Raw genomic sequence first — 22,011 nt, 5'->3', positions numbered from 1 at the left:
ATGGTTCTTTTGAACAGGAACGATTGTGGATCTTTTGAAGCACATAGGAACCACAGACTACGCTACAGACTCGTTGAAGATGGTGGTGAGTACTCCAGCTATTTGTTCAGCGCAACAACGCAGCAGGCGTCCAGAGATGCCGTCTGGTCCTTCCACCTTCCTGATGTTTACTCGGTTCAGTGCTGCACGCACATCGGTTTCTGGTTGGGAAAAGATTGAACTCTCGCCGTGGGGAAACTTCATCAGCAAGCATACTAACAAAGCTAACTACTGCTTCCGCAAATTTGCTGATGTCATCTGCGCATGTTCGGAACATGTCCCAGTCTACGTTATCGAGCATGTCCTGCAGCATGGCTTCTGATTGGGCAGACCAGCGCATCACCTCCCTTGTGACCGGAGCTTCACAAATGAAACTTTGTTTATATTCTGGCATGAGGAAAATGGCGTTATGGTCAGACTTCCCAAATACTGGATGTGAAACAGCTTTGTAGCCCTGCTTGTACGGGGTGTAGCAGTGATCCAGAATCCTGGTTGCCCTAGTTGGACACGTAACATGTTGGTGGAAGTTCGGCATTATTTGTCTGAGGTTTGCCTTTTTAAAGCCCCCTGCCACGATGAATGCTGCATCTGGGTGTTTGTTTTGAGTCGTACACAGAACATCGTGCAGTTCAGACAAAGCTGCGCCTGCGTCCGTGTGGGGTGGGATGTAGACCGTCGTGGCAATGACCGAGGTAAACTCACGAGGCAGATAGTGAGGATGACATCTGACGATTAGATACTCCAGATGAGGCAAGCAGTAGCCGGAGAGACTTCTAGGATGAGGCAGTTTGCCATTCCATCACTGGACCCGCTCACATATTCACTCAAACTAACTTGTACGGAGCCCATTTTGAAAAAACAGAGGCAGAAATTGTTGTCTGGTATGGAAGTGTATGGCCGTTGGGAAATTTCTATTCAAAATTCATAAAAATTGCATTAAACACTGCCTAGACTGCACTTTCATTTCAAAATATTTAAAATACACTATTCAAATCAAATAAATGTAGTTGAGTTTATTAAAATTGACGTCTTTACAGCTGTACATTTCACATTCTTTTTGCATCCATTTACAAAGCAACAAATGATATATATATATATAAATAGATGTATATACAGTATATATATATTTATATATATTTATAGAGTAGTATTTATTAAGGGTGAAGAAAGACTGGATTATAAGCATGGTCTCAATCAATCAAATGAAAGGCATTTACAGTTTCATACCAATTAGATTCAAGTGCAAGCCAATTTTTGATTTTGCTCGAGTACACCAAGAACCAAAACAGAATGGATCCAGTAGAAGGGTAAACCTCTGGGACATGACAAAATCGTTCTAATAAACCGTATGCAGCTAGCTGCCACTTTGTTTTGAAGATTATAGGTTATGCAAGGATCAATTTTGACTGTCATGGAACAAAGACAACAACGCAAAAAACATTTTACGACTGGACATTCTTAGCTATGCTAAATACTGCAGCATTGATGTGTGGAAATCAAACTGTGTCTTTAGTAATTCTCCACATAAATTAATATTCATGTGGCAAGAAAGTGATGGCAGCAAAAAAAGTGTTGATTAAAATGACACAAACTAAATATTTTTTCCTAGGCTTTCTTGATTTTGTCAAAAATAATAATAGCTTGTCATTGTTATATTATTTTCCGCGGTGTTACTTTACATGATTCTGGCACATGGCAACAAATTGATCTCCAATATGCTTTTGGAAAGGGTTTCGTTTTGTTAGAGTTGCTTAACATTTTGCATTAACCTGTAGGTTTTGCTCTGCATTTGTAGAAAACATGTTCAATTTTGTTAAGAAAAAAACAAATATCAGTAATTATAACACTTATGATCTGATGCAAGATTTCCATACTGTCAGAGTGTGCGTAATCATAGGTTTTTTTAACTTCTTCTTCAGGAACTATTTTAAAACCGTTATGAGCTAAAACATCATTGCAGTCACTCTACTCATATCCTGTGGTCCAAAAATGTTCATAAAAAATGACAACTTTTAAATCTGATGGCAAAAGACTAACGTAAAACAGCCGTTACACTAAATAAAATTGACTGGAAGAGAGAATTTCAAATGTTGTAAACTTTGCTGTACTGATTTAACGATTAGAAAAGGTATTCTCAATGGATTCAACAAGCAGACATTGCTATATACAGTAAATCTGGAGAATATTTTGTCACAAAAAACATAGAAACCTTCTATTTGTTTCGGAGGTACGCTGTAGGAGTTTACAAAAATGAAGGACACAGAACATTTTTGAAGTGTTCTCTTAGTATTTACAGTACACAAAGGGATAGCATACATTTTGAATGTGTATTGACGTGTAAGCATTGCCACGTGGTTTAGAATTTAGTATTTTAACTCCATCACTTGTGGGTTTTTCTGTTGTAGTTTTAATGAAGGTGAACCAACCCTATAGCACTGACTCTGCTCTCTTAGAATCTGCTACTTAAAAGGTAAGTGGACAGCTTAATTCTTACAACGAATAAACAAATACACTACCAGGCTGCCTGATTGTAAGTGCTACTGAGGAGTGGTCTGTTGAATGATCACAGCATAAAGCTTCAGCTACTAATATTTAAGAATGCCATTCCTAAAAGTTGACAGAAGGTACCTTTAACAATACTAAAAATAGCAATGGATTGACTGAACAGATCACTAGTGCACTAGGATGCCAGTAATCATGCCCACAGAAGCCAAGGATATACATTTATATATTTTTTAATTTAATTCACATTCTTTAGTTCTATTTTCATCTCAGTCTTGCCCCGATTTGAGACAGTGGACAGTCTAAACCTACCCTGACATGAAGGAGTGCTAAACTGGATCCTGTCCTAGACAAAATGGCTGTCTGCCTTATCAGGCTGCAAGTAATTGTGCTTCATTTCAAAGGTTTGAGGTTTTTCTGCCTTGCTAATACTAAGAATGATTAGAAATGATAAAATGCCTCAACCAAGGAATGCCACCTCCATCATGCATCGCTCATTTTAAAGCACTCACTTATTGGGTTACGTCTGCTATAACCAAACCATAATTTTTTTATTTCAATGTACAAAACAGGATAGTATTGATTGATATAACCAGTACATGAAATTGGCAGAGTAGAATGTAGCTCTTCTTACAGTGTGTTATCTAAAAAACATAACAGATTGAGTAGAAAAACTCTGTTCCAGCACAGTTCTTCCATTTCTTTGCACGTTCTCATACCGTACAGATTTGTTGCCACCTTTTCAGTGTTATTATAGTCCAGTGCTTCTTTCGGCATTTTTTTCAAGCCATAATTGTGTTTCTCATTTGGCCTCCTTTCTCGATACGGCGGTTCTTTGTCTTTTCTGATGAATAAGTGCAATCATTCACTGTGTGTCCATCAGGTATGATTGCTGGCATCTGTCAAGTGCTTCATATCTGTGAGATTCTTATTTCTTTTCATTGCACAATGAGTATGAACAGGAACACCACTGGAGTACCACACAAACTCCGGATCATTGAACGTGTTGTGACATAGTTGGCAGCCCTTTTTTTCGGAAAGCATCACTTTCTCCGCTTGGCATTTTAACTAAAAAATAAATAAATAAGAGTCAAAAAATCCTGAATTATGTACTAATTTTGACCATAGACTGCTGATCATCAAAAGCTTCTTCTATTACTGTGTTTCTTTCCTGTGGTCAGTTTTTTATTCATTAATAACAAACATTTAGAAAAAACAGGTTATTAGAAAGCTTCCTTTCCTCCAACCCTATACAACACCCAGCAAAAGCTAAGAGGACCATACAGAGCCCCCCTTCCCACCAACACATGCCAAGTCTGTGAAATAGGTAAAATTGGAAATTGGTTATATTGATGGAAATGAAATGATATTAAAATAAAATTAATGTGAATGTGTATATTTTAAATATGACACAAATTCATCACTGTCGCATATTGGACATATGATAATAGTCACTGTATACAGGTAATTAAATTACTAATTTGGAAAAGAAAAGTGAAGGACTGAAGTCAAAAGCTGGTGAGAAGCACAACTGTCATCTAGACGAATAATTTTAAATGTTTAACAGTCAAAGGTTCGAAAGAACCTACACATAGATTCCTATATGAACTACAGTGGTGTGAAAAACTATTTGCCCCCTTCCTGATTTCTTATTCTTTTGCATGTTTGTCACACAAAATGTTTCTGATCATCAAACACATTTAACCATTAGTCAAATATAACACAAGTAAACACAAAGTGCAGTTTTTAAATGATGGTTTTTATTATTTAGGGAGAAAAAAAATCCAAACCTACATGGCCCTGTGTGAAAAAGTAATTGCCCCCATGTTAAAAAATAACCTAACTGTGGTGTATCACACCTGAGTTTAATTTCCGTAGCCACCCCCAGGTCTGATTACTGCCACACCTGTTTCAATCAAGAAATCACTTAAATAGGAGCTGCCTGACACAGAGAAATAGACCAAAAGCACCTCAAAAGCTAGACATCATGCCAAGATCCAAAGAAATTCAGGAACAAATGAGAACAGGAGTAATTGAGATCTATCAGTCTGGTAAAGGTTATAAAGCCATTTCTAAAGCTTTGGGACTCCAGCGAACCACAGTGAGAGCCATTATCCACAAATGGCAAAAACATGGAACAGTGGTGAACCTTCCCAGGAGTGGCCGGCCGACCAAAATTACCCCAAGAGCGCAGAGACGACTCATCCGAGAGGTCACAAAAGACCCCAGGACAACGCTCTAAAGAACTGCAGGCCTCACTTGCCTCAATTAAGGTCAGTGTTCACGACTCCACCATAAGAAAGAGACTGGGCAAAAACGGCCTGCATGGCAGATTTCCAAGACGCAAACCACTGTTAAGCAAAAAGAACATTAGGGCTCGTCTCAATTTTGCCTAGAAACATCTCAATGATTGCCAAGACTTTTGGGAAAATACCTTGTGGACTGATGAGACAAAAGTTGAACTTTTTGGAAGGCAAATGTCCGTTACATCTGGCATAAAAGGAACACAGTATTTCAGAAAAAGAACATCATACCAACAGTAAAATATGGTGGTGGTAGTGTGATGGTCTGGGGTTGTTTTGCTGCTTCAGGACCTGGAAGGCTTGCTGTGATAGATGGAACCATGAATTCTACTGTCTACCAAAAAATCCTGAAGGAGAATGTCCGGCCATCTGTTCGTCAACTCAAGCTGAAGTGATCTTGGGTGCTGCAACAGGACAATGACCCAAAACACACCAGCAAATCCACCTCTGAATGGCTGAAGAAAAACAAAATGAAGACTTTGGAGTGGCCTAGTCAAAGTCCTGACCTGAATCCAATTGAGATGCTATGCCATGACCTTAAAAAGGCGGTTCATGCTAGAAAACCCTCAAATAAAGCTGAATTACAACAATTCTGCAAAGATGAGTGGGCCAAAATTCCTCCAGAGCGCTGTAAAAGACTCATTGCAAGTTATCGCAAACGCTTGATTGCAGTTATTGCTGCTAAGGGTGGCCCAACCAGTTATTAGGTTCAGGGGGCAATTACTTTTTCACACAGGGCCATGTAGGTTTGGATTTTTTCTCCCTAAATAATAAAAACCATCATTTAAAAACTGCATTTTGTGTTTACTTGTGTTATATTTGACTACTGGTTAAATGTGTTTGATGATCAGAAACATTTTGTGTGACAAACATGCAAAAGAATAAGAAATCAGGAAGGGGGCAAATAGTTTTTCACACCACTGTACATAAAGTAATCAACCAACTAGAACCTAATGGTGCTATTAACACTAAAAGTTATTTATTAACTATACATACACTCAATAGTCACAGCACTGGTGGTAAATGGATTAATATTACAGTGGAGCAACACTGTTACTTTAAAATTAGTGCCACAAGAACTCAGGGGCGCAGTTGGAAACTTGTTAAGGAAACATTTCACACAAACATAAGGATGTTTCTTTCTGGTTGGGGCAAGAAAGTATGACTCTGTTTCTCCTATTTTAGCTTCTTTACACTGGCTGCCTGTCAGTTTTAGAATTGACTTTAAAATCTTGCTGCTAGTTTTTAAATCTATGAGCTTGTTCCTGCCTATTTATCTGAATTGTGTGTTTTACACCAGCCATCTAGAGTGCTTAGATCTTCTGGTCAGTTGTCTCCTGTTGTCTCTCGTACCAACTGTAAAACCAAGGGGGACAGGGCCTTTACAGCTGCTGCTCCTCGCCTGTGGAACTCTTTACCTCATCATATAAAAGGAGTCGTCTACAATTGAACTGTTCAAAACAAGATTAGACTCATTTCTATTCACTTGCATTCTGTGACCTTCAGTAATACTGAAGGTTTACTCTTTGTGATTATATAACATTATTTCTATTTATTATGTATCTCATTTTATGTTCATATATTTTATTTCTATTTATGTTTTTATGTTAATTGTTTTGTTTTTCTTTTATTCTATTATTGTAAAGCACTTTGGCCACAGCATTACTATGTTGTTTTAAATAATGCTATATAAATAAATTGACATTGATGTTTTTCTCCATACAGAGAACTATGTACATGGAATAAAATACCAAGTAGTGCAGTACACAGTGGGAGTCTAAGCACATTCAAAATGCGACTGTCAGAGTGTGTCAGAGAGAGGATGTACAGAATTGTTCATAATGGCACTCAGTTTTTTAATCCTCTCCTTTGCTACGACCTCCAAGGGGGTCCAGAGTGCATTTTGAATTAGTCTGTTGATTTGGTTGGCCTGTCTTGAAGTGATGTTACCTGCCCAGCACAAAACAGCACAGAAAAATCGCACTGGCCATCACAGAGTTATAGAAGATGTGGAAGGTGTCACTCTCATATTAAAGGAATTAGTCTCATAAGTAAAAAGAGCCCGATCTGACATCTTTTATATAGTCCCTCTGTGTTCCAAGACCAGTCCAACTGGTCATTAATGTGGATCCCCAAGTATTTGAAGGAGTGGACCACCTCTACATCCACTCCCTGAATAGTGACTGGGCGTAGAGGCTCTTTGGTGTGGTGAACGTCAATAACCAGTTCCTGGGTTTTGCTGATGTTAAGTTGTAGACAATTCTGTTTGTACCAAGAAACAAGGTTTTCCATCTGACCCCTACATTCTGTCTCCTTATCCCAAAAAGTGCAGAATCACTAGAGAATTTCTGCAAGTGACATGACCAATCTCGGTTTGGCGGATGTTAAGATGCAGACAATTCTCTGCTTCAAGGAACAATGTTCACCACCTGACTCTGTCTAATCCTCTTTATTAATACACCCAACAAGTGCAGAATCATCTGAGAATTTCTGCAAGTGACATGGCCTGGCATTATATTTATAGTTTGAGGCGTACAGAGTGATGAGAAACAGAGACAGGACTGTTCCTTGTGGTGCTCCTGGTGTTGCTCACATCTGTATCAGAAACACAGACCTTGACCTCACAGACTGTGGTCCGCCTGACCGACAGGCCATTGTCCAGGACACCACAGGCTTAATCACCTGCATATCTCTGAGGTTACCTCTTAACAGGACTGGCTGGAATGTACCGAATGCGCTCGAGAAATCAAAAACGTAATCCTCACAGTGTTGCCAGCTTTGTCCAGGTGAGGATAAGCTTTATGGAGCACATAGATAATTGCATTCTACACTCCATCTTTGTCCAATAGGCAACCTGCAGTGGGTCCAGGTGGTCTGCAACAAGAGGACTCATATAGTCCAGGATCAGTCTCTCAAAGGTCTTCATGATATGAGACATTAGTGCCACTGGTCTGTAGTCATCAGGTGAAGAGGCATCTATCTTGTTTGGAACAGGAACAATGCAGGATGTTTTCCACAGCAGTGTCACTTTCTGCAGCCTTAGGGGCAGACTGAACAGGTGACAGAGGACACCACAAAGTTGGCTTAAGAACTCGAGGACTGACTTAATCTGGTCCTGCAGTTTTTCCTGCGTTTAGCTTCTTCCATTTTCTCCTTACTTCATCTTCAGTTATGGACAATCCACACTGATTTTCAGAGGTGGAATTGTCATTGTCCATTTCAGATGAGGTCATTGGAGTTGTTAATGTAATAGAGATGATGTAGGGAGACTGGTTATTGGAAGAAGGTGATAGTGGAAGGGAAGATTTATTAAAACATTGGTTCAGCTACCACCTCAGCCCTGGTTTGTTTGAGCCCAGTAATTATGTACATTCCATTCCAGACATCTTTCATGTTATTCTGAGTGAGTTTGTTTTCTATTTTAACTTTGTAAGCTTCCTTTCCTTCATTCAGCTTTTTCTTTAGCACACACTGTATGTCCTTCAGAGCCTGTCACCGGATTTGAATGCTCTCTTTTTCTCATTCAGGAGACCTTTAACCTACTTAGTAATCCAGGGTCTGTTGTTTGGAGAGCAATGCAATTTATGATTACCACTATGTCGACACAGAAGTTAATATAGTCAATGATGCAGTGACAGAGTCCCTCAGTATTGTACCTGTGTGGCTTGCATATCATTTCCCATTCTGTCATTTGGAAGCAGTCATTCAAAGCCATTTCAGCCTCCAGACTCCAATTCTCACTATTCTGGTGGTATCAATTTGCTCTCTAATCACAGGCTTATGGCTGGGAATAAGATGAATCAGATTGTGGTAAGATTTGCCTTAAGGGAGCAAGTAGATTGCACTTAAAGGCATCTTTAACAGCAAATGTATTCAATGTACAGCCATTTCCTCATGGAGTGGAACTGGTCATGAACTGATAGAAATTTGTCATTGTTCCTTCCAGTCACTTGGTTGAAGTCACCACATATTATAACTGCAGGGACATAAATCATCTTTAAAGTTTGGTTAATAGAATGAATCATTTCCGCTAAATACCTATTTGTGGAGGGAGGAATATGAACATTAATAAGGATAATGAAATTTATCTCCCTAAATTAAGTACATTTGTTCCCGGAAATGCAGAGGAAATTTAACAGTTCATCTTTCAGTCCAACTTTGTTTCTAATATTATAATTTAACTCTCTAGTATTGCTAGATCTTTTAACAATATGTTCCATCAGCTCTGTGAGAGTTCCCTTCTTATATCCTTACTCAGCATTGTGTTTTTTTGGGGGGGCTCTCCTCCTTCCAGTGTGCGATTGTTGCTTCTCTCCTCTTAACTCTACACTCATCTCTCTCCTCTACCATCAAGGTGGCTATATACAGTAGTCCTTTCCCAAGATACAAATCGCGATTCTCTCCAAATTCACTTTGGGTGTGAAGGCAACAAGGACACCAGGAAAGAGGTCACACAAGTGGAGTATACTGTCACTTTCCTTTGGAATGTCTGAGGTACTTATGGGGTACCTGTCACTGGACGTCCTCAGACTGCCTATGCCATTTTAGGAATAGCAGGACCCAATGTATCCCCCTACTTAGTGCCATATGCCTTCTATTTATGTTTTTCCCTGGAGTCTTCATTCTTTCCTAATGGAGGTTCAGGTATACCTAACTGTTATCATGTCACCTGTAATCTAGTGGATATGGTTCCTCTGACTACTTCTTCCTGTCAGTGGGCTGTTTGGAGACTGTAAGTAGGACGCTCATCTACTCTATCTAACATTACCACCTCAGAAATACAATGGAATAGTGCAAAATACTTTGTTCTTGCACAGCACCAAGTACTGACTGCTCATTTCATCTGCCAGTGCTCCTGGTCCCCTATGAAGTGCAAGTCCCTGCCAACATTTACAAACGGGGAAAATTATACTCCCTATTGGGAGTGCCCTTGACAATGCATTCCGTCCCTGCTCTTGGGCAGTTCCATTCAGTACACGGGCTTTTGCTTAACTATTTCTTCATCTATTAATTTTTCAATGGTTTCTCATCAATATCAATTTCTCTTAGTGCCCTTTCCAAAATATACAAAGCAAATGATTATACTGATGGTATCAACTTCTGATAACATTACTTTGCATTACATTTAACATTATAGCTTCAAAGAAATCAAATTCTTCTGAAAGCATCATTGAGATGCACGTTTTCCTTGAATATAAATAAAAGTTGTGCCAGATTTTATGACCTGAGCAGCACTCATCAGAGTGCACTAAATAGAGGTCATTTGACAATACTATACTGTCTACTGGCACGATGGGCAGACTGTAACTTACTATGTCTGCCATGGATACAGGGATGGAAATGCTCTTCATATGGATGCATCATCTCTCTGCTGGTGCACCATTTCCATCTGTGATGTCTTTAAAAACCCAAATGTGCTTTTCATCTGGGTTGAAGTATTTTAATGGCCAACAATGTGGCAATCATCGCTTTCAGTTTACTAAATTAATTCTATTGCACAAACTATTCCTAGTTGATGCTGTTATGTGTGAGCCTTCTGAGAACCTCACACGTGTGAACCCATGGTATTTCTGTATTTTTTAATCCTCTGAACTCTTTTGACTATAACAGTTCTCTTACAGTTTATGTCGTTTTTCTGATTTGAGAAAGAGTCAAAATGTTTAGCATATTCAAAATGAGGTTTGTGTGGACCTTTACAGAAGTTCCTTAAGCTTCACATTGTGATCTTTTGTCAGTCTATCTGCACTGTCAGCCTCTCCATTCATGAGTAAATCATATGCAATAATGTATACTTCCCAGGAGATTTTTTAAAACTTGATAAAGGTATAACTCTGGAGTGCAGCTGGTTCTATGCTGATCCCTACAGATAAAACCATAACTCTGTTTATCATGAAATAACTGAAAAATTCCTTCAGCATTACCTAGATTTAGTATATGCACAACATTTTCTACATTTTTTTAAATGCCCTAGGATAGGTGGTGTCAGACATAAATCATGGAAGGCCATAGTGGCTACAAGTTTCTGTTCCAGTCATTTTCTTAATTTAAATTCAATTACTGTTGTTAATGGATAGGATTTCCTTTGGCTTAATTTTAATTCACTTGTTTTTCTAAGATTCAGACACCTTAATTATTTCTTTTTCCTTAACTGGCACCCAAACAACAATGAGAGTTATAAAGAGAGTCAACAGATTACCAGCAAAGCTCATCCTATCTGCACGTACCAGTTCATCATACAAAATCTGTTGCAATAAAAAATTTGCAAGAGAAAAAAGGATCTAATAAATTCTGATCTGCTCTGGTCCACCAGATACTTTGATAATGCCCCCAGAAAAATGAAAATCAACAGTTGAAAATGTCGAATGTGGCAGAATAAGAACATTAACGAGCCAAAGAATTTAATACATTTCATTAACACAGAGAATTCACTTTCAATGAACTAATTGGTTGGAGTCAAAAATGGTGGCTCATATATGAACTGAGTTTGAGACCTCTGGGTTAGCTGGTCATCTGTTGGCTCACATTGCATCTTATTATTGTTTGGCTTCCAAACAAACAAAAAAAAAAACAACAATTAAAAGGTTGCAAATCCTAGTGAATAACTTCATTAGTAATACCACAAAAGAAGGATGTTCCAGTAGCAACAGTAATAGGTTGCTAATCCAGAAAACAACTACAACAAACATCTGCACCCACTGTGGCCTGCCAGGATACGAGTTTGACATCCCTGACCGAGTACATGCTGTGCACTTAAAAGAAAAAACAAAAGTGCTAACCATAAAGGAAACAATCCCTCCCAGTTTTGTGTGCATATAACAGTCACGCATCTTTTTGGTTTCAGTTGTTGTGAATTATTTAGCCATTTCCAACCCAACCTTATTCGCTTTGGGCTCTGGGAGCACTATAACATCAGGCAAAACCGGCATCAACCCTGGATGAGCTGCCAGTATTGGGAAAAATGCCTTTATGAACAATGAGCACAAGCAGCACACTTTAAAGTGCAACATTTCAAATTGCCAAACAAAACCTGAACATTCCTCAGCATATTAAGCTTCATAAGATAGCAGCCACTCCTGTTATAACACCTGTCCACAAAACAAAAATTAAAACAGACTTAAAAAGCTCTATTTAATTTAAATACTGCTGGCTATAATAGGTAATGTTCATTAAACGATTGATCTATAATAAACCTACTAAGTGAAGGGCAACAAAGACACGGGAAATTTTGCTGTTTTCCACTTACTTGCATCTAACAATGCATCCTTTATTTAGTTATGCATGCAGGGATTTGGTTATATTTCTGGTTTATTAACCATTTTTTTGTTCAGTTTTCTTTGTGTTCCAAGACAGTAACAACCAGGAACCCACTGCTTTATCTAAATTATCTGTGTTTGTTCAACTTATAGCCAAAAAATGCTGATGTGACAAATAAAAGCACTGTTCATTTTGACATTGTTCTGACTTTAATAGAAACTTATGCAATTTTATATTTTACAACCCCAAATCAGAAAAAGTTGGAAAATGCAAAAGTATGGAAAATACAAAAATAGAATTTATTTGGACTTTTATTTCATTGCAGACAGTATGACCTCAAGATATTTCATGTTTTGTCTGGTCAACTTGATTTCGCTTGTTAATATACGTCCATCCCTGCATTTCAGGCCTGCAACACATTCCAAAAAATGTTGGGACAAGGGCAAATTAGGGCCGCAATAACATAAAATAATTAAATAATAATGTGATATGAAACAGGTGACTCTAATCATGATTTGGTACAAAAGCAGTATCCACGAAAGGCTGAGTGAAATGAGCAAATTATTCAAATGTTTAAAAACAATGTACCTCAAAGAAAGATTAAAAGGAATTTGCATATTTCTCCCTCTACATTGCATAATACTATTAAACAATTCAGGGAATCTGGAGGACTTGCAGTACATAAAGGGCAAGGGTGCAAACCTAAGATGAATACCTGTAATCTCCAGTCCCTCAAACGGCACTGCATCAAGTGCCGCCATTCATCAACAGCTGACATAACCACATGGGCAAGGTATTACTTCGGCAAAACTTTGTCAAGCACTACAATACGGAGTGAGTTACATTCATAAATGCCACTTAAAACTTTACTGTGCAAAAAAGAAGCCCTGTGTTAACCAAGTCCAGAAGTGGCGTCCACTTCTCTGGGCTCGTAGGCATCTGGGAAGGACCATCACATAGTGGAAATGTGTACTGCGGTCAGACAAATCAGTATTCTAGATCTTTTTTTGGAAGAAATGGACGCTGCATGCTCCAGACCAAAGATGAAAAGAACCATCCAGACTGTTTTCAGCAACAAGATCAAAAGCCAGGGTCTGTTATACTATGAGGTTGTGTCAGTGCCCTTGGCAAAGGTAATTTATACCTCTTTGATGGCAGCATTCATGCAGAAAACTGGATTGAGATATTAGAGCAACATATACTGCCTTCAAGATCACATCCTTTCCATCGATGTCCATGAACTGTTTAGCCAATGTAAAAGTACACTCTGCACACATTACAAAGGCACGGCTGCAGAAAAAGAGTGACGAGTACTGAAGTATCCTGCCTTAAGATCTGACCTGTCCCCAATACAGTATACGTGGAGAATTTTGAAAAAACAAAAAATACAATGATAATTCCATACGGTTGTACAACTTAAAACGTTTTTGCAGGAAGAATAGGACAAAACAACACCTGAAACACTTCATTGCTTGGTATCCTTAGTACCAAAACATCTTTTAAGTGTTGTAAGAAGGAATGGCGACATTACAAAGTGGTGAATGGTTTACCATCCCAACCTTTTTTTGGAACCTGTTACAGGCCTGAAATACAAATATTAACAAATGTAATGAAGCTGACCAGACAAAACATGAAATATCTTTGGTTCATACTGTCTGCACTAAAATAAAGTACATTTAAGAATCACTGCATTTCTTTTTGTTTGTTTTTGCATTTTCTGTACTTTCCAAATTTTTTCTAATTTGGGGTTGTAGAGAAAATAAAATGTTGATACATACCGAATATCATCACATGACCTAAAAATATTGAGAAATACTGTATATTTTAAGCCATGTTTCCCAGTCCTACTTACAACTAGGGAATCCATTGGGAAACTGCTGTAATTCCCGGGAAACCGGGAACTGCCAAGCTCGCATATATAGCGTGTAACAGTGTAAACATCGATCAAGAAATAACAGAGTTATAGTTGAAAACTGAAGACTTCATTGACGTCTGTCAGACAACAGCTTTGAACAGCAACTTGAAATTGCAATTGCATCCTCATTATCTGTGCCAAAAAACTTGCCATCACAGAATGATGACAAGAAACTGAATGTATCAGTAAAAGCTGAAATGGCGGTGTTTCACAGCAATGGCAAGCGCGGGCGTTGTTTAGAACAAGTGTATCTGTTTCTGATGACTGTGCTGCCTACTTCAGTGGAGGTAAAGCGTGCTTTATCAGCGGCTGGCGTACTCTGCACGAAGTACGCTCTCGCCTGGATGACCGCACGCTGGACAAGTTATGCTTTCTATGCTCTTATTACTGCAACTAACTAGATACATGTACTTATATGACAGCATGAACTGCTTGTAGATAAGGTTAGTCTTTTATTGGTGTCAACATATTGCAGTAGTTTTATTAAAAATAAGTGTCGGTCGTTCTAAGACCGTTCACATGTGAGATGCCTGTGCACTGTGTCATCCCTGGAAGCCCGGGATTCCCGGGAATGACATGCGGGATTCCCGAATTCCCAGGAATGGATTCCCTATTTACGACCCCTTTCATGAAATGATTATGTCATGTAGCATTATTGCTATTGTACCCTTTAATATTACTTTACCTATACAACATTTTGCTCTCAATTTAGTGTTTTAAATGGATTATGAACTGATTTATATATTTACATTCATGTATGCATTTATGTGGACTATAGGAATGTGTTTGTTTTAATACATTTCACAATTTTTAGTAAATGATGCTAAAGAAAAATAGCAGTCTATTGCATATGTTAGCTAAAAGAATACAACTTTGACATCGTGTTTTAGAACTGAGAATGTTTTGGTCACTAAATGTATAAATGAAAATAAAATATACGATGGGTAACCCAAAAATAATTAGAATTTTTTTTTGGAGGCTGGAGGGGTGTTAGTTCTGACATTTGCCGGTTAGGTACATGTACTAGACTGCCCTCTGCATCATTTGGCCAAGCAGCATCCTTGGGAAAAGGTCTGTAAGGTCAGTGTAGTTTTTTCTTGAAGCTCTGTTACCGTCTTTGTCAATTTTGCGATGGCAAACTGCATAAAGTTCCGTTTCCTTTTGGTGAAAACAGAAGCAGAAGCTGTCGCAATGCTTCGAGAGGCTTTCAAAGTAGAAGCTTTCAGCGAAGGCAAGACTTTTTACCTTAAAGGTGCTCTAGCGACTGCGTGATGCTTTGCAGAGAAAACGACTAAAATTGCGGCTATCAGGCAAGAGGCTTCTGCATCACGACAATGCTTCTGCCCACACAGCATCGAGTGTGTGCCAGTTTCTCACAAAAGATGGGACGATAACAGTCCCCCCAAACCCCGGATCTTGCACAGACAAATTTTTTCTCATTTCCAAGAATAAGGAGGGACCTTAAAGGAAAGCGTTTTCAGGATGTACAGGAGGTCAAGAAGCAAGTGACGGAGGCACTGAAGGCTATCACTTTGCAAGAGTTTCAGAACAGTTTTGAAAAATTGAAAAGGTGGTGAGACAAGTGTACTGTGTCTCAGGGAGAGTATTTTGATGGTGATTACATTTTAGAAATGTTCAGAGAAATATGCAATAAAAAAAAGTCTCGTTATTTTTGGGTCTCCCCTTGTAAATATGAAGGTCAATAATTATCTGTACTTTTGTGAATTTTGTACGCATTGGCTGTACAACTCTCCCCATGAAAATGTGGAAAAATGGTGCGTCTATGGTCAAATTGGTAAAGTTTCAATGTTGATCAGTAAATTTCTCTTGTTGTTTTCTAGGAGTAAACATGGCCACCCTCATTTCCGATTGCACCAAAAAAAAAAAAAGAGAGAGAGAATGTGCAGTAAATCACTTTTTATGGACTAAAAAGGTACAGGGGCCAAAATTTATATAAGGATTTCTGGACAATATTGAGAGAGTGTTTTACTACAGCAGAGTGTTTACGAATAGATTGAGAAGTTCAAAAATGGGTGTACATAGTGTTAAGAAAGAGCAGGATGCTCATCCACACCCATTAACGGCAATAACATTGAGCAAGTCTGTGCTAGGATTCTGAAGAACCGAACAGGATTGCTCGCTGGTATTCTTTGGTACAAACCTGTATGTGTTATCAAAGATGCTAGTATTCTAGCTGCTCAGGATTGCCAAAGTTTTGTATCTTTCTTTTATTTTCTAGGCCTGAACCTGGCCTTATTGCTCACAAACCATCTTTTTATTATTTACATTTGAACAGAATGGAACCCTAGACTCAATTTATTTGTTCAGATGGATACATGGAGCATTATCACTCACTGCTTCAGTCAGTAAGTGTCAGACTAGGTTAATTGACGGTTTCACTGCTTCATTACATTAGCTGTTCAGTCCATGTGGTATTGTAGTATATTCTGGATTTTGTGACTTAAAATATTTTATTTTGTAAAAATAAACAACCTGTATGCTACATGTACATGTGAAATCAAAATTAATTATACCACCATCATACTGTATATTCAGTCAGTAACATTCCAGCGCAATCCATGGTTACCCTAAAACCTCCTTTATTTCCCTAGTTAAAAATAATACTTGACTACCAGATAGGCGAAAGAGTGAAATACTCAGTGACTTTATAAAACACACATTTATCAGCTACTACTACAAGAGGCTAAAGTAAATAAGTTTTCCTGGATGAGTTCAGAGTTCCATAGAGTGTATCTATGGAAATATGTCATAAATTTAATGAAACAAAAAATAATAATTTTAATAAATATGATTCAAATCAAGTAAACCTTGACTTTTGCAGTAGTTTGCTCATTTATAATTTTTAGATAACCTGCAATTTACATGCACATCTGCTTTATTCCAATATTGTCTGAAGACATTTTGTGATGTCTACTTGTTCATGCTATTGAAAAGGTGAAAATACATTCACAGACAAATATGCACATCCATAATAAGGGCTTACCTTCTCATGTTTATAGATCAGATTCTCTGAGTGTGCCAGTGCCAAGGCAACTTGAGACATTCGCGTGGAATGCATGCTTTTTCTCATTGCTTCAATCAGAAAGGGACATAATAGCTGCATAGACCAGTTATCTGGTACAAGCCTTAAAACCCAAGTAGCATCAAATACTTCTGCATGGCTATTTAAAAGGTCAACGGCAGCAACTGATAATTCACTGCTAGTTAAAAGAGGGTCCATATATGTTGACAGCAGCATGTGAAATAGCTTCTGTCTATAGGAGAAGTCCCTGTTTTTGGAGTTCCATATACAATAGTCTTCTGCTGCCTTGAAATCTTTCAGTTGGTGAACAAGAATATTCATTGCTTTGTCATGTTCTTCCAACTTTCCATAAAGAATTGCACACTCCAAATCAAGTTGTGTGTCCTTAATTTTACCTGTTAATAAATTAAAGGAAACATATAAACCAAATTCTTTATTTCATTTTGATTGATTCACTAACCCACATGCACAATGGAGGGATGGGATAATAGAGTGACAGACAGACAGACAAGATTGTTTTTTTGTTGTGGGAGAAATTGAACTTTTACAGAATCTCAAGAAACAAATAAATATTATAACAAACAAACAACAACTAACATGACTTTAAAAATGAAAAACAAAAAATGACTTGGGCTAAACATAAGAGAGCAGTCACAAGAAGGCATTATAAAGGTACATTGCCAAAGGTATATGGAGCAACAGTAGCATTTCTTGACACACTTTTGCCTCATTATTTGGCTAAAACTATTCAATAATAGTGTGGAATATAGCAAATGTGCAACTTTGTTCATAATAGCTGTCAGTTTTGTTGTCTTTCTGTTTTTCATTACTACCTTCTGCATGTCAAGAGTAACCCCCATAACTGTGCCTGCCTTCTTACTTAGCCTGTTGATTTGGTAGGCCTCTCTTCAATTGATACTAATGTCCCAACATGCCAGTGTAAAAAACTTCACTAAGCAAAAAAATGGTCTTCATCATTCCCTGTACAGTTCCTATGTGTTACTAGACCAGTCAAGTGTGTCACTGGACAGAAATAGTCCAAAGGCTTCAGAGCAGTTTTTGGATAGTCTAAAGAACAATGTCAAGTACTGTAAAAGAACTTTAAATAGGATGGGATGACAAATAACATCTGGAGTCTTGCAGGCTTAGCAAGGACTAGACAGAATGTGTATCAAATAACATAAATAAACTTCACAAAGACTTTAAAAATATTACATATAAAAGCACACAATAAAGTAACTGAATAGCAACCAGCATCCGAAAGGTTTCATTTTCCCCATTTATTTAGCCAAACACTCACCAATAAACAAAAGGCAGAGCTGCGTCACCAAATATTCTTCAACCGATTACTTATCACACTGTCAGCATTCATAGTTACTATGTATGGTGTACATAAACAATTTTTTACCAAAGGCTGTTATCACTTTGAAATTAACTAAAAAGATAAAAACCTAAATATATAATCTTACCAAGAATGAAGTGAACCCTGTATAGACTGGACTGCTGAAGAAACTTTCGAAGTTTGCCTCTGACATAGCTTAGTTCGTCGGATGAATGTTTCTTTTGAGAATATAGATCCAAAAATCTTTCAAGGTATAAGACTGCCAGATGAGTATGAAATGCCTCTTTCTAATCAAAATCAGGTAACATAAGAAATTACTTTAAAATGTGCGGAAGTCTAATCTCAAAACCTCTAAAAATTGAAAAAAAAATTCTTAATTTACATTTTCTCCATTTCTTTATCAATCAACATCTGATGAAAGCCTTCATATTTTACATTTAGATTTCCATATTAAAATAACAATATTAAAAATCAAATTTTTCCCAAAATGCATTCAAGAGTGCAAGCAGATTGAAGAGACTGGGGATTAAATTTAAAAAATAGCATCAGCTTGGATCAAGACAATTTTTACTCTCTTTCACTTGCTTTCCTTATATTTTTAGTTCCATTCAAATGTATTTAAATGCTTACCTGAATGTTTCGGTCAAGCACTAAATGTTCAAGATAGAAAACAACTGCTTGAGGGTATTTGTGAAGGTATTTGATTACAACATCTGGATTTAGTTTAACTTTATCTTCATTTGCTGGCCGTCTTGTGAAAATATGAACACCAATCTAACAAATCAAACATATACAGTTAAATTGAGCCAACTCATATTCTATGAATTATACACTGAACAAAAATGTAAAAATATTAACTCATGTAAATGTATGACTACCACAGTATAAATAAGCACTGTGGCAAAAAGGGTTGCTTTACATATCATATCTAGAACAAATGACATAATAAATGAGAACCAAAATTAATGTTAACAATTTCTTTTATGATGAAATAATGATAGATACCTTTTCATTTTGCTGTAACACCCAGTCTGCATATTTCCAAACAAGTTCCTGATTGGAGCAGAAGCTGAGAAAATCCACTATGTATTCAAACAAATCTGCTCGAGTGTTGTCTTGAAGATCCCGATTGACTATTTTAATCCATATCTGAAAAATATTCACAAGAAAAGGTGGATAATAGTGATTCTGATCACTCAAACATTAAAAGATTCATGATTTCGTAACACATCAGAAAACATATTATTTCAGTACTATGATCTTTTGACAAGGACAAGAGTTCTGGATTTACATAAAGTAGGAACCATTACAGTGTCATACTCAAGAAATTGGAAAACTTGCATGAAATTAGTAAAGTAATGAAATTGTTTTTTTTTTAATCTCACTGAGACAGCAAAAAACCACATGAATACTGCAAATAAGGAACTACAATAGCCAAGAAACTGTTCAAAACAGAAAATGAAAAACTGGAAAATAATTTCATCACTAAATTTAGAGAATTTTCACATGTCAGGGTCAGATTTACATGCATTGTCACCACTGCATGGAGAAATGTAAGAATGGCGGTAAGTGATTAATACATATACAATATACTATATATACAATCATTTACCTTTGTATTCATGTTTTTTTAGTTTGGGATATAGGTTATTTTTTAATATATTATGCAGCCTAAGCAAAAAATTTATAATGACGTTTCAGATATTGTGTGCTGACATACATCGTACACAAATGCACAACCAGTCTCTCATTTCATTCTAGATTCAGTATATCTTTTTATTATTTACTCAAATGTTTTAAAATTATTATTAATTATGATCAAGAAACCTTTATAAACATGGGAGAACGTAATAAGAATTCGACTTTTAGCCTATTAAATATGAAGCTACTGCCTTCAGTTACACTGAGACACACAATCATCATAATTAAACTAACAAAAACGGGACAAGCACAGCCAGAACAGGTGGAGTCGAAGTGACAGCAAAACACCATAGAAAATATCTACATAGCCAAATACTTTTCTGGTCAATGTGCAGTCACAGGATATTAAACTAGAGGACATCCAGGTAAGACAAAGAACATCACAGACTGCTATGTATTGCTTTGTAGAAACAGCAGATGTTGCAATTCAGTCAAATGGGTTTATTGTCTTTTGTGGGGATGGGACTGAACTTTCAGACAAAAACAAAGGAGAAGGTATGTGTTGTATGGGGAACAATGCATGGCAGTAAAATATTAGAATTACCTCAAAAAGTTGTTCACCGGATTTGGGTGGTTTCTGGTTAATGTTCATATTCCTCTACATGCCAGCTTGAGCAATGTGCTGAACGATCTGTACAGCATATTTAAAATGATCTGTACAACATTATTAAAGAATGTTAACATTTATATCTCGAGGGATTATTTATTGTTGCTGGGGATTTAAACAAAGCAAATCTAAGGAATGTCTATCCAAAATATCACCAGAATGTCATAAAAATAATACTTACAAGTACATATTGTGTATACCTGTATGACACATTCTATACTTATATTCCTTTAATATTGTATTCTTTTTCAATTGTTCTGAAGAATCATGCAAGTAAGAACTTCACTGTGTTATCTACACATGATAGTAAACTTGACTTGGCAAATAGATTATACAGTACATATTAATGGTTTGATTGTATAGCATATGAAAAGTATTCCCTGTTTATTTTGCTATAATGTAAGAGATTAGCTAAATTTCACAAGAAAACGGGCATTAATTATAGTGCCATCAGTTTATCAATTGTATCAGGAGTAGTATGTACCTTTCAAAGTAGGTGGTTTTCTGTACACAATATTCGTTAGCTTTTTCACCAAGGGCTAATATTATTGGCAGGCAGTGTGGTGTAATGGTTAAGGTTTTGAGCCTAAGACTGAAAAAACCCTGAGGTTATGGACTCAAATCATGCTTTTGACACCAACGGTGAATAAAAGCATCACTCAAATATTAATAATATTATTAGGTCACTGGAACTGCTTAAATACAGCATTCTATACACAACTGCCTATGAGTAAAGCTTTCCTGCACAAAATCAATTTCTGCTTTTCCTAGTGACTTGGCTTTTGTTAATGGACATTGCAAAGTACAATTTTATATAAACGTGTATTCAACTGAATTGAAAGAGTAACCAGTAGGAATAACATAAAAGTTGAAAATATACTATTTGCATTATTAGATATTCATGCTTTTCATTTGTTTATGCCATTCACTCAAGTGCAGTATTTTTTAAAATCTTTTTTCATTAGCTGTAGGTAGTCCCCCTTTAAAGTACACAAATATGAATGCAGATACAAAGCACTGCTGGAAGTGGATGTAGGCAACACAAGTGCCTGTGTGTTACACTGACGTATTAAAGCGAGGAGTACAAAGCACAGAGCAGTAGTTCTTCATTAGAAATTCAAGCACCACTATCTAAGACCGAGTTTGAGTTATTCAGCTATTTAAGAGTTGTGACATTGTAGATTTCAGCACTGGGACCAGGGGCTGGAAGTCAACAGAGCAAAATGGATAAATAAGATGGGAGCCCGTACACATTTAATTGTGCTGGCAGTCAACAGCAAAAAACAACGCTTGCTAACCATTTAG

At 37.1% G+C, this 22,011-nt stretch overlaps 1 protein-coding gene across 2 annotated transcripts in view; it reads right to left on the bottom strand.

The window, feature by feature from the left end:
- Positions 1 to 1,032: 1,032 nt before the first annotated feature.
- The window catches only part of tgfbrap1 (transforming growth factor, beta receptor associated protein 1), a 75,462-nt gene continuing 54,483 nt past the window's right edge, over positions 1,033 to 22,011 (bottom strand). For both annotated transcript variants that reach the window (XM_039743876.1, XM_039743877.1), the window contains exons 8-12: positions 19,404 to 19,547; positions 19,029 to 19,172; positions 18,526 to 18,685; positions 17,018 to 17,451; positions 1,033 to 3,609 (exon numbers count right to left, since the gene is read on the bottom strand). In XM_039743876.1, coding sequence (XP_039599810.1) covers positions 3,421 to 3,609; positions 17,018 to 17,451; positions 18,526 to 18,685; positions 19,029 to 19,172; positions 19,404 to 19,547 — 1,071 coding nt within the window. In that variant the 3' untranslated portion in view covers positions 1,033 to 3,420. The remainder of the gene's footprint in view (positions 3,610 to 17,017; positions 17,452 to 18,525; positions 18,686 to 19,028; positions 19,173 to 19,403; positions 19,548 to 22,011) is intronic.

This window comes from Polypterus senegalus, chromosome 2 (assembly GCF_016835505.1).
Source record: "Polypterus senegalus isolate Bchr_013 chromosome 2, ASM1683550v1, whole genome shotgun sequence".
NCBI classification, from domain to species: Eukaryota; Metazoa; Chordata; class Cladistia; order Polypteriformes; family Polypteridae; genus Polypterus; species Polypterus senegalus.
Note: the sequence above shows the minus strand (reverse complement) of the source record. Positions and strands in the feature narration are given on the sequence as shown.